Source organism: Bufo gargarizans, chromosome 2 (genome assembly GCF_014858855.1).
Source record: "Bufo gargarizans isolate SCDJY-AF-19 chromosome 2, ASM1485885v1, whole genome shotgun sequence".
In the NCBI taxonomy this organism is placed as follows: Eukaryota; Metazoa; Chordata; class Amphibia; order Anura; family Bufonidae; genus Bufo; species Bufo gargarizans.
Genome location: NC_058081.1, coordinates 272,914,766 through 272,929,304, shown reverse-complemented (window position 1 = coordinate 272,929,304; position 14,539 = coordinate 272,914,766). Strand labels below are relative to the sequence as shown.

Genomic DNA, 14,539 nt, shown 5'->3' with positions numbered 1-14,539 from the left:
GGCAGTGTTAAAATGCCGGTTTCAGGCTCTGATCTGCGCTCTGCAGATCAGAGTCTGAAAGCAGATAGTGTAACTCATGCCCCCCGATCTGTGCCCCTCCAAGCACTTAGTGCAGATCTGTGCCCCCTCATCTGTGCCCCTCATCTGTGCCCCGCTGATCTGTGCCCATCTCCTGCACTTATGCGGTCCGCCGCCTCCCCGCCCCCTGCATTAATTTTCAAGCCGCCCCTCCTGCCCCAGCCTCCCTCGATATTATGGGCAGCCTCCCGGAACCCCCCTCTTTCATGCGCTGCCCCCCCGATCCCCCTGCTGTGTGCGATGGCGGCGGCTCAATTACTGAGCCGCCGCCATCAGCAGAGAGTGTCAGCTCTATGCTGACACTCTCCTGTAACCCCTATAGATGCCGCGGTTGCGGCATCCATGGGGTTAACAGAGGGAGGGAGCTCCCTCTCTCCACCATCGGGGCTGCAGCGCTGTGATTGCAGCACCCGATGGTTGCCATGACAACCGGACGCTTTGCAAAAGCGTCTGGTTGCCATGGCAAAGGCGTCCAGTGCTGCCACCTACAGGCAATCTGGAAGTACTATACTTTGCAATGCAAGAGCATTGCAAAGTATAGTACAACTATCAGCCCCACTGGATCTTCAAGATCCAAGAGGGAACTGATAAAAAAAAAGTGAAAATAATAAAAGTAAAAATAAATAAATAAATAAAAATGTAAATTAGAAAAAAGAAATTGCCTTTTCCTATAAAAAAAATGAAAAAATAAAATAAAATACACATATTAGGTGTCGCCGCATCCGTAACGACCATCTCTATAAATATATCACATGATAGACCCCGTCCGATAAACACCATAAAATTAAAATTAAAAAAACTGTGCCAAAAAAGCTATATTTGTCACCTTACATCACAAAAAGTGCAACAGCAAGCGATCAAAAAGGCGTATGACCCCCAAAATTGTACCAATCAAACCGTCACCTCGTCCCGCAAAAAATGATACCCTGATTAAGACAATCGCCCAAAAAATAAAAAAGCTATGGCTCTCAGACTATAGAGACACTAAAACATCATTTTTTGGGTTTCAAAAATGCTATTATCGTGTAAAACTTAAATAAATAAGAAAAAGTATACATATTAGGTATTGCCACGTCCGTAACGATCTTCTCTATAAAACTATCACATGACCTAACTCCTCAGATGAACGCTGTAAAAATAAATAAATGAAAACTGTTCCAAAACAGTCAATTTTTGGGTCACCTTGCCACATAAAGTGTAATAATGAATGATCAAAAAATCCTATGTACCCAAAAATGGTACCAATAAAAACCTCAACACTTTCTGCAAAAAACGAGCCCCTGCACAAGACGATCGGCACAAAAATAAAAAACATATGGCGTTCAGAAAACCAATCCAGCACAATTTACCTTCCAAAAACCATATGGCATTCCTTTCCTTCTGCGCCTGCCGTGTGCCCGTACAGCAGTTTACGACCACATGTGGGGTGTTTATGTAAACCGCGGAATCATGGTAATAAATTATGAGTTTTGTTTGGCTGTTAACTCTCAATGTGTTAAAGAAAAAAAATATATAAAATGGAAAATCTGCCAAAAATGTGAAATTGTGAAATTTCATCTCCATTTTCCTTTAATTCTTGTGGAACGCCTAAAGGGTTAACAAAGTTTTTAAAATCAGTTTTGAGTAACTTGAGGGGTGTAGTTTCTACAATGGGGTCATTTATGGGGGTTTCCACTATGTAAGCCCCACAAAGTGACTTCAGACCTGAACTGGTCCTTTAAAAAGTGGGTTTTGGAAATTTTCATAAAAATTATAAGAATTGCTTCTAAACTTCTAAGCCTTCTAACGTCCTAAAAAAATAAAATGACATTTCCAAAAAGATGCCAACATAAAATAGACATATGGGGAATGTTAAGTAATAAATATTTTATTAGGTATCACTTTCTGTTTTAGAAGCAGAGAAATTGAAATTTGGAAAATTGTGAATTTTTCCACATTTTTTGTAAATTTGGGATTTTTTCCTAAATAAAGGTGAAATATATTGACTCAAATATATGACTATCATGAAGTACAATGTGTCACGAGAAAACAATCTCAGAATGGCATGGATAAGTAAAAGTGTTCCAAAGATATTACCACATAAAGTGACGCATGTCAGATTTGAAAATTTTGACCTGGACATTGGGGCATCAATGACCCTTGGTCATGAAAGGGTTAATAAATGTGTTCATCTTTGCCCTTCAGTATGCCAGAAAGCTAGAATCTAAGAAAAGACATGTTTTTTTTAAACTTTTACACCAAGTTCCACAGGACATGGTATATTAGATTGTGGGGCCCTACCACTGGGACCCCACTGACACAAACAAAGACCTTGTACATCTCAGGGCTCCCTGAAATGAATGGAGCAGCAGGCCAAGAATGCACACTGCCTCTCCATTCATCTTTATAAGCGTAATAATCGCATTATTGCTGTAACACTGAACATCATTGTGCAGTAATATACGTGTTCAACAACATGGGTATAAAAATAGTGTTATTGCCGTATTGCTTATGTTATTACAGTGAACGGCACCTTGTAGTAACATACAGTGTGTTCACTAAAACCGGTATAATGCACTAAAATGGCCAATTACAAACGGAAAATAGAAATTGTTATTTTTTTTGGGGAAAAAAGTCAATTCCTTAGTGTTTGCAGCAGAATGTATGCTATTGAGGTGTTGGCTTAAGGTATGAACTGTTTTTACAAAAAAAAAATGCCGGCTGGTTGTTTATACTGAAAAATATTAGTTTCTTGGAGGATTCTGTATAAAACAACTGGGACAATGACCAAGTCCCTTACTCTGTGCTAAGCTTTCCGTGGTAAATCTCTAAAATCTACCCAATTGTACATCCATATTCTCTCCTTATAGTATGCCTACAGTGTCCCTAGTATCCAACTGTATCTGCAATTGTTTTTTGATAGACAGTGCCACAAGACTTTCACAAGCTTAGCTGGAAACAGAAAAGTAACAAAGTTTATAAGGCTGAAAAATACATCTGTCCATCCAGTTCGGCCTGTTATCCTGCAAGTTGATCCAGAGGAAGGCAAAAAGAAAAATTGGTGAGGCAGAAGCCAATTTTTCTCATTTTAGGAGAAAAAAAATCCTTTCCGACTCCAATTAGGCAATCAGAATACCTCCGTGCAGGGGCGTAGCTAAAGGCTCATGGGCCCTGGTGAAAGAGTTAGGCTTGGGCCCCCCTTCCCTCAGTACTTTGTGTGTCTTCTTATGCAGCACAAGGATCTTTGGGCCCCCTCAGGCTACTGGGCCCGGTAGCGACTGCACCCTTTTCCTTTCCTCTCTAGTTTTTACAGTAAAATGGAGCTGGATACTGTTTTTACGTGATTTGTCCGAAACAAATCAAAAAATTTCGACTTCGTTTGGCAAACTATGTTTTGTGAAATCTGTAACTAATCTGATTAGTTTACAATTAATTCACTCATCTCTACTATAAGTGTTATATATCTGTGGATAAATATAAAAATATATTGTGCATCAAAATGGGCTCATTTGAACTATGCATCAAAAATACAATACTAAGAACCACACCATAAAACATTGGGACAAAGAGCTTGTGATTAAATATGTCCTTATGTCACAAAGTGTAAATTGTGTATTTGTATTATATTTGTTCTAAAGGTGTTATTACTTATGACAGATTAGTGTCTACTAAGTTTACATAACACTGAGCAGCACAAGGATAGATTAGATAGATAGATAAATAGTTGGATACAGTGGACACACCCGTGTTAAAATGTCAGGTTTCTCTGATGTAAAAAAATGAGACAAAGATAAATCATTTCAGAACATTTTCCACCTTTAGGGTCCATTCACACGTCCCTTGTTTTTTTCCTGATCTGTTCCGTTTTTTGCTGAACAGATCTGGACCAGATCTGGACCCATTCATTTTCAATGGGTGCTGAAAAAAAACGGACAGCACAATGTCAGATTTTTTTTCACGACCCATTGAAAATGAATGGGTCCAGATCTGGTCCAGATCTGTTCAGCAAAAAACGGAACAGATCAGGAAAGAAACAACGGACGTGTGAATGGACCCTTAATGTGACCTATAAACTCTACCACTCAATTGAAAATTAGGTGGAGGGAAGAAAACAAAAAAACCTACAATAATGTGGTTGCATACACACCCTCTTATAACTGGGGATGTAGCTGTGTTCAGAATTAAGCAATCACATTCAAAATCATGTTAAATAGTAGTCAGCATACACCTGCCATCATTTAAAGTGCCTCTGATTAACCCCAAATAAAGTTCAGCTGCTCTAGTTGGTCTTTCCTGAAATTTTCTTAGTCGCATCCCACAGCAAAAGCTATGGTCCACAGAGAGCTTCCAAAGCATCAGAGGGATCTCATTGTTAAAAGGTATCAGTCAGGAGAAGGGTACAAAAGAATTTTCAAGGCATTAGATATACCATGGAACACAGTGAAGACAGTCATCATCAAGTGGAGAAAATATGGCACAACAGTGACATTACCAAGAACTGGACGTCCCTCCAATATTGATGAAAAGACGAGAAGAAAACTGGTCTGGGAGGCTACCAAGAGGCCTACAGCAACATTAAAGGAGATATCTGGCAAATATTGGCTGTGTGGTACATGTGACAACAATCTCCCGTATTCTTCATATGTCTAGGCTATGGGGTAGAGTGGCAAGACGAAAGGCAGGCTACATTTTGCAAAAACACATCTGAACTCTCCCAAAAGCATGTGGGAAAAGGTGTTATGGTCTGATGAAACCAAGGTTGAACTTTTCCAAAATATATTTTTGGCCCAAAAATAACACTGCACATCACCAAAAGAACACCATACCCCCAGTGAAGCATGGTGGTGGCAGCATCATGCTTTAGGGCTGTTTTTCTTCAGCTGGAACTGGGGCCTTAGTTAAGCTAGAGGGAATTATGAACAGTTCCAAATACCAGTCAATATTGGCACAAAACCTTCAGGTTTCTGCTAGAAAGCTGAACATGAAGAGGAACTTCATCTTTCAGCATGACAACGACCCAAAGTATACATCCAAATCAACAAAGGAATGGCTTCACCAGAAGAAGATTAAAGTTTTGGAATGGCCCAGCCAGAGCCCAGACCTAAACCCGATTGAAAATCTGTGGGGTGATCTGAAGAGGGCTGTGCACAGGAGATGCCCTCGCAATCTGACAGATTTGGAGTGTTTTTGCAAAGAAGAGTGGGCAAATCTTGCCAAGTCAAAATGGGCCATGCTGATAGACTCATACCCCAAAAGACTGAGTGCTGTAATAAATTCAAAAGGTGCTTCAACAAAGTATAAGGGTGTACACACTTATGCAACCATATTATTTTATTTTTATATGTTTTCTCCCTCTACCTAAAAGATTTCAGCTTGTTTTTTCAGTTGAGTTGTACAGTTTATAGGTCACATTTAAGGTGGAAAAAGTTCTGAAATGATTTATCTTTGTCTCATTTTTTTACATCACAGAAACCTGACATTTTAACAGGGGTGTAGACTTTTTATATCCACTGTACATATTAGATAGATAGATATTAGATAAATAGATATGAGATAGGTAGGTAGATTGGTAGATATGAGATAGATAGATAGATAGATAGATAGATAGATAAATAGATAGATAGATAGATAGATAGATAGGAGATAGATATTAGGCTATTTTCACACTCGCGTTTTGGGCGGATCTGTCATGGATCTGCAAAAACTGATCCGTTACAATAATACAACCGCATGCATCCGTCATGAACGGATCTGTTTGTATTATCTGTAATAGCCAAGACAGATCCATCATGAACTTCATTGAAAGTCGATGGGAGACCTGTTTTCTATTGTGCCAGATTGTGTCAAAGAAAACGGATCCATCCCCATTGACTTACATTGTGTGCCAGGACGGATCCGTTTGGCTCAGTTTTGCAGCTTGCAGCGTTTTGGTGTCCTCCTCCAGAGCGGAATGGAGACGGAGCAGAGGCAAACTGATGCATTCTAAGCGGATCCTTTTCCATTCAGAATGCATTAGGGCAAAACTGATCCGTTTTGGACCGCTTGTGAGAGCCCTGAACAGATTTCAGAAACGGAAAGCCAAAACGCGAGTGTGAAAGTAGCCTTAGATAGGTAGATAGATAGATAGATACATAGATAGGTAGATAGATGTGTATTATATATTAATAAATGTATATGACTACCTGCACATTTAATGCCCTTTTATGTTATTTCAGACGTCTCTTTTAATGATGATCATGGGAGAATTGGAGCCATCATCAGGGAAAATAAAACACAGTGGAAGGATATCATTTTCCCCTCAAGTCTCCTGGATCATGCCTGGTACCATCAAGGAGAACATAGTGTTTGGAGTGTCATATGACCAATACAGATATCTAAGTGTCATTAAAGCCTGCCAACTGGAAGAGGTCTGCTTTTTATTTTTATTCTTACTGACTTACAGATATTACTGTAGACTTGATGCACTAAAAATACACGTATTGATCCATGACACATTACAGAGTGGTATATGCTATATGTTAAATGTTAGGCCTCATTCAAACGTCACTGTTTTTGTCAGTGATTTCCATCAGTGATTGTGAGCCAAAATCAGGTGCGGCTCTAAACACAGAACAGGAGCAGATCTTTCCCTTATACCTTACGTCTGTGGAGGTTCCACACCTGGTTTTGGCTCACAGTCACTGATGGAAATCACTGACCAAAACACTGCCCAGCTACGTATTGTGCTAATGTAGTGCTACTCAAATTACGAGGTGGGTCTCCCTGGTAAGGTGCCCCCGGGTTATTGCCGAGGCGCAATAGGGGAGGAAGTTTTGACAGAAGGGATCATTTGCTGCAGAGAACTTTCCTGGGTTTAGTAACTTAACTTGTGACTCATTTTATGCTCATTTTAATGCTGTACCGGGATTAGAAAACAAATTTTAAGACAAATTGAGGTAGTTTTTAAAATGTTTCGATTGGACAACACACCATTAGTGAGGACCAGGCATCACTGTGCTTTATCTGGTGAGGACTCGGTGAAAAGGTTGAGAAGTCATGTTTTGTGACTCACTTGTCTGACTGAGTACATTTCTATTACATGTTTGATGAATGACAAAAATATAAAAAAAAAACTGAGAGATGACGTGATCGGAAGATTCTGTTACTCTCTACAGTATAAGGCCTAGTTCAAACGAACGTATGGCTTTTATAGTTTTTTGCTGTCCGTTTTTCACGGATCCGTTGTTCCGTTGTGTTTCAGTTTTTCAGTATGGCATATACAGTATACAGTAATTACCTAGAAAAAAATTGGGCTGGGCATAACATTTTCAATAGATAGTTCCGCAAAAACGGAACGGATACGGAAGACATACGGATGCATTTCCGTATGTGTTCTGTTTTTTTTGCGGACCCATTGACTTGAATGGAGCCACGGAAAGTGATTTGCGGGCAATAATAGGACATGTTCTATCTTTCAATGGAACGGAAAAAGGGAAATACGGAAACGGAATGCTTACGGAACACATTCCGTTTTTATTGCGGAACCATTGAAATGAATGGTTCCGTATACGAACCGTATATGGAACACAAAAAAAAACGGCCCGTACACTCACAAAAAAAACTTTCGCGTGAACTAGGCCTAAGAGTGTAACCACAGTGGGCAGCGACACACAGACAGTGAGCCCTAACTGGAACCCCGCCTGCTTTCCCTGCCTACTTGCAGTGCAAGCCCTAGGCGGCAAGTCTGCAACTAGTCGACGTTCCCTACTTTGCTACAGTGCAAGACAGACACACACACACAGACAAAACAACCCAGAGACGGAGTCGTACGGGAATGGGTCAGAACTGGAAGGTGAAAACAGTACAAAATCGCAAGACAGAAGATAGTCACAAAGCAGTCGCGCCAAAGCTGGAGATCACGCTGCTGGAGCCCAGAGAAGTAAATGTGTGACAAGGTGATAAAATTAAGTCCTGAATGTTTGTACCTTTTAATGGCTAACTGAAAAGATGACACAGTTGCAATCTTTTAAGACTACTTAAGCCTCTTTCTCTGGCATCTTTTAAGAAAGTATCTGAAGATTGACATATTTATACACCAATGTACATAGGAATAATGAGGTAGATGAGAAGAGTGATGTAAAGCAGATCAATATGAGTGGAGGAGTAAACAAACAGTTGTAGCAGTAAATTGCTGTAGAGATTATAGATAAGGAGTGTGAAAGTTTTTTTGTCCTCTAATAGATATCCAATCTATGAATATGATGAATTCAAGAGGTCTGAGGGGCACATTCTTTAAGCTATGAAGAAGGACATAAATCCTTTCCAACAGTCAGCTGCTTGTAAAGTAGAGGTGAAGAACTGCATTTACATGCATCGATCCTCTCCACAGTATGAGCAACAAGGTATCGCTATTACGATCGCATGTCCTCATATTGTTTCTGGGCAGCAGATCGCTATTGAGGCAGCACAATCTGCTGTCTGGAAACATTTAGGTGCCTGTCGCCAGTTCCACCTGATGAACAAGCATTTTGCTTGTTCATTAGGTTATTAGTTGCACCTTTAGATGGACAGATTGTCAAGAATGGGCATTCGCAGGAATGTTTGTTCCCATTAATATTCCTGATTATCTGGATGTGTAAATCCACCTTAATGTCTGTAAAGTGCTGCTGAATATATTAGTGTTAAAATAAGTGCATAAAACAAATAAGTAGAATTATTGGCACACAGAGCCCTATGCACCCAGCAAATACCACCTCTGACACTAATAGTGCCCCACAGTAATATTGCTTCCAAATATCCCACCAATAGTAATAATCAGCTGCACTTAGTGTTAACAGTGCCCACAAAAGTAATAATGTTCCCTATTGTGCCCTAGAAGTAATAATCCCCATAGTGCCTATACTAGTAATCATGTGCCCCAAAGTCCCCCAATAGTAATAAAGCTTTCCATAGTGTACTCCAGTACAAAACTACCCACTTATAATGTGTGCCAGTACAAACAATACCCTTTATATTGTGTGCCACTACTAATGTTCACTAATATCCACTAATGTGTGCCAGTACAAAAAATATCCCCTTTTAACTTGTGCCAAGACACACAATGCCCCCTTAACATACCAGTACAAAAAATGCCCCTTATAATGTGTGCCAGTAATAGAAATGCACCCATACAATGTGTGCCAGTACAAAAATGCCCCCTTATAATGTGTGCCTTTACATAAAATAATCCCTTATCATGTGTGCCAGTACAAAAAATAACCCCTTAGAATCTGTGGCAATTCAAAAAATGTCTCTTATAACATGTGCCAGTACAAAAATGCACCTTATAATGTGTGCCTGTGCAAAAAATGCCCCCTTATGTGTACCAGTACAAAAATGCCCCTTTTTAGTGCCCCCAGTAGATACCAATGTTGGTGATACAGTCCAATATAGAGAGATGAGTGCTCATTGCCCACGGCCCTGATGCCACTCCCACTTGACCCTAGTCGCGCCTCCTGAGGAAACGCCTCGCCTTGTTGGTATTGCGCCCCTGGATATATACAGTAAAAAAATATGGGTTTATTGATCTGTTGACAAAGGAGTATGGCTATGGTGGGCTGCTCAGGAACGCACCTTCCCTTGCTGGGGAAGCTTCTTTTTTTGCCCAAATTCTTGTCTACCTTCAGTGTTGGCTAGTGAATATGCTGTATTGTAGATGTTGTTGTTGGCACCAACATGTACTGATGTCCGTGTTTTTAGTTTGGAAATATTCTAAACACGCCTAGGAGGAAACCTGGGAGAGAAACAACATTTTTCAAGAGAAATAAACTCTTGTTATAAAAAAAAATACACCAAAGATGTAATTGATTTGCTCAAGGAGCCATTTAGCATTACATGCTGAGGAGAGTGCATTCACATAGCCGTTTTGCGGACATGGCCCTTCCATGCACTCCTGGGTTCGTGTGGCCATGTGGCAAAATATAGGACATGTCCTATCTTTGACTGCAACATCAAATCAATGGGTCCACACCACACATGGCTGGTGTCCATGTTTTGTTTAACTGCATTCTGCAGTCTGCAAAATGGACATGATTGGTTGAATGCACCCTGACTTGGCTAAGATGGAGGATATTCTCCGTGATTGTATGGAAATGACCAACAATGATGTGAACCTTTATAAGTGATATTGCTGTGTCTGACTTGGATCTGCTCTGACTAGGGTTTGCACATTGTATTATTAGTGTCCCCTGAATAGTATCATTTTGTTTTCTGCTGGATTTTGAAATCCACGCTGTCGTTCACGCTGCGCTGTGTGCACTAATGATACAGTTGTGTTATGATAATACAATTCATGTGTCATAACAAACAGCATTGCCGGAACATCAGACTGCACATAAAACATAATCCAATCTGTACAGAGCTTATACTGCTGCCAATTCCTTGAGGTTGTATTTGCGTCTTTTATTCGTCATGGAATATATGATGTCACATAGACTGAAGGAAAAACATCCATAGTTTATACAACATTTTAATAATATACATTTTTGGGATGAGTTATGCTTACACAAATAATATTACCCTGTCTATATCTTCCAGTTAAGGTACTTTGCAGGTATTTTACATAACTAATCTTGTAAGGCTACTTTCACATCTGTATTGTTTTGGGATAGCGGCTCACCCTTTGATTATGCTGGACAAGGAGCTCAATCACTATGACTTTACCCCGTCACAATATATTAAGATATATAGAGTAGATAAAACGCATGAAGAAAGCACTAAAATGGCAATGCGTTTTTCTGAACTGTAATGCAAAAGAGGAGTGGATAACACTATGGTAGGATGTGGAGTTCTAAAGTTAGCAAAAGGCTATATAGAAAAGGCTCAAATGAAAGTCCATTTGGGGTTTTGAATAACACCAAACCCCCGGTCTTATGGATCATTATGGCCACTGAGGAAGGAGTGGGAAGCACTCTGAAACGTGTTTAGTAAAATAGCGATCCATGGGATAGCCTTTTCATATTGATCAGAGCATGATCGGCATTTAAGCCAAGTTGGAGCGCTCCAAAGGACTCTGCAAGCCTCTTATTATTCTGTAATAGGTGACCGACTCGAGCGGTATTCAAAGCAAATCACGTGTCCTGCCGAAGGTGGCGATACCACGTGGGACGCCGAGGCTGCAGCGGGTAACGATACCTTTAATACAAACATACGGAGGTAAGATGTATCTTACTGCCACTTCATGATTGGACACGGGAACCATATCACCAACTGTAAGTAAAATATGGAACATTACTAGAGACTAATCACCATTTTATACGGCTACTTTGGATGACAGCACGTTGTTCCATACTTTACCACATGCAATATACTATCAGCGTGAAATATATGGTTGGAACCATCAATAGAGATACAGATATAAGGATGACCAATGTGGTTCTTTAGGGAAGGACTCACAAAGCAGAACTTTTAAGCAAATGGTATCAAAGAACTAATATTAATATATTGAACATCATCAAAGACCTTGAATGCTGCATTATTATATAATAGAAATAGCTTGATTCTATGTGAACATTGGGAAAAATGATATATCTCAGCCAAACTACATACTCCAATATACACTGAGATATATACTTACCCATATTACGATCTGAGTAAATTACGATTGCTGTTATCTGCCATATATATATAATATACATACAATCCATCCAATTTTACCACTAATATTGGATGATTACATAGTTGACAGACAACACATTACCACGACCTCAACCACTTATATCGTTTTTCAACTTTTTCTTATTTTTATACCTATTTATTATCATTTTTATATTTTTTGGGTTCTATGTATCTTGAACAGTGATGTTTGACTTGTTCTAAATGGATGTTTACAAATAAATAGCTTGAAAGATACAGGAGTTTCTGGGTAATCCTAGATGAAGTGTGCCTATCTACTCTATATATTTACTTTCATATCAGCGTTTTTCCTTTTCCACTATTGAGATCCATCATAGGATCTCAATAGCGGGGGAAAACGCTTCCGTTTTGTCCCCATTCATTGTCAATGGGGACAAAACTGAACAGAAGGGAACGGAGTGCACCAGAATGCATTCCGTTCCGTTTTATTGTGTTCCCATGACGCACACAAAGCGCAGCAAGCAGCATTTTTGAGTGCGTCCTGAGATGTGGAACAGGACGGATCCCTCATTACTCACAATGTAAGTCAATGGGAACAGATCCGTTTTCTCGGACACAATAAAAAACTGAACCGTCCCCCATTGACTTTCAATGGAGTTCATGATGCATCCATTTTGGCAATTTTAGAGATAATACAACCGGATCCATTCAGAACAGATGCAGATGGTTGTATTATCAGTAACGGAAGTGTTTTTGCTGATCCATGACGCAGATGTGAAAGTAGCTTTATATGTAGGTGGTATTGGTATTAGTCTAGCCCTATATTCTTAATTCTTCTGGCTACTGGAACCAGTCAACAGTTTGTCAGCAGATACATGCCTTACATAATGGTGCATCACTATTATGTATTTTGCTACATTTCATTGTGCAGAACAATGATATTTCCATTCACCACTCCTGACGTGGCTGATGCATTACCTGTGTAAGAACCATTCTGTAACTCTATCATGTACCATTCCTCAGTTATTGCTACAGTACTAGAAGTTTCTTAATGAATCTCCACTCGGTGTTGGGGGTGTGCTCCTGCACAGCCTGACGCTATCCAATCAGTGTCGCCCTTGTCAGACTGTGCAGAGACACACCCCAACTGGAAAAACCCCAGTTGCAGATGGAATTCTGGTAGCAATAATTGAAGAATGGATGCTCCTGAACCGTTATTTGGGGAATAAAATATATTTATTAACAGACATGTCAGGAGTGGTGACTGGTTTTCATTAAAAGTAACGCTTCAGAAGCCATGTGCTCCCCAAACCATCATCAGTATCTGAAATTCTGCTCACCTAATCTCCTGTGATGTTCTAAGTAAGGGCTCATTCGGAGGATTGCAGTGTTTTGCAGACCCGGAAATTGCATATCCGCAAAACACGGATCCCGCCCTGTGTGCGTTCCGCAATTTGTGGACCGCACATGGCCGGCACTATCATAGAAAATTCCTTGCGAACAAGAATAGGACATGTTCTACACGTGCACGTTCTCCCATTCATCTGCTCGTGTAAGTGGCCCTTCAGTAGGATAATTGGATAAATATTCCTTTTGCCATTGACATAGTGGGGGAGATTTATCAAATGTGATGTGAAGGAAAACCGACTTACTTGCCCATAGCAACCAATCAGATTCCAGCTTTCATTTAGCAAAGGAGGTCCGATAAATAAAAGGTGGAATCTGATTGGTTTCTATGGGCAACTAAGCTAGTTCTACTTTACACCAGTTTTGAAAAATCTCCCCCTGGGAAATTAATGTCTCCTGCCTTCTCTTTCTACTTCTATATGTCTGGAGAAATCTGTGGAAAGACGTTTCTCTGTAATTACTGAAGGAAATATCAAGGTCTAAACTGTACAATAAATCTGATTTACAACCTGTAAAGTGAGCTCTTATCTTACAACATAACTTGTGTTGTGAAAGAGTGTTGAAGAGTTTAAGCAGCTCTGGAGTGCAACACTTATGTGCAAATATTTACTGCTATTCATTAAACTTCCTGAATCTTCTCATAAAGGAGTTTATTTATTTGCTGTTTGTAAATCCCCGTGCTATACTGGCATAGTGTGAAATATTTCTTAGTTGTTAGCGCTATCTTGATGATGCAATTGTCGGTGTCATTAGGTGCCCAGTGCAATATCCTGTGTGATTGCTTTCTTCAGCTTTGAACTTTCTATGGCCTAGCATGTGATCACCTGTCAATGTATCAAAATGGGTGAAGCAAACTTTATGGCGCCTGGATTGGTTGGATGTTTTCTTTTTATAATCCCGCTTCACACACACTTTTTTCAAGCATTTCTTTATTTCGTTTTACAAGCATTTTTGGTGGCATTTTTTAAAGGAGATTTTGATATTGGTGACTAGAGATGAGCGAAGTTTTCAAAAATTAGATTCGGTGGTTCGCTGAATTTTTCAGGAAAAATTTGGTTTGATTCGAATTTATTCGTGGTGAATTACTTTGAAAAACGGCTATTTCCTGGCTGCTGAGAGCCTTTATAGTGGTGTAGAACACTGTGCCTTGCAGTAATACGCATAGGGAGTCTGCTTTGGTAGTGAAATAATACTGTGAGTCCGTATGACATGCAGATGACAGGCGTCGCTCTTAGAATCACTGCATACTTCACTTATTTGGGCAGTTATGGGGCCAAAACTAACCAAATAACTCAAGTATGAACTCAGCTTTACAGGTCGATATTAGCGCCAAAGAAGAAGTGCACTCCTTTTACACCGTCGCCAGCTGATTCCACGTACATTTCTACAGAACCTGTTCTATTAAACGTGTATACAAGTAGAGCCCCCCTGACAGAGTGGAGAGTGTGTCAGTGTAGCTCGCCAGCTATGACCTGTCCTAGGT

The 14,539-nt window shown here is 39.9% G+C and overlaps 1 protein-coding gene across 1 annotated transcript in view; it reads left to right on the top strand.

Moving 5' to 3' along the window:
* Positions 1 to 14,539, top strand: part of CFTR (CF transmembrane conductance regulator) — a 196,509-nt gene that overhangs the window by 94,398 nt on the left and 87,572 nt on the right. Inside the window, exon 11 of the mRNA XM_044280293.1 lies at positions 6,273 to 6,464. Within this exon, the coding sequence (XP_044136228.1) occupies positions 6,273 to 6,464 (192 nt within the window). The remainder of the gene's footprint in view (positions 1 to 6,272; positions 6,465 to 14,539) is intronic.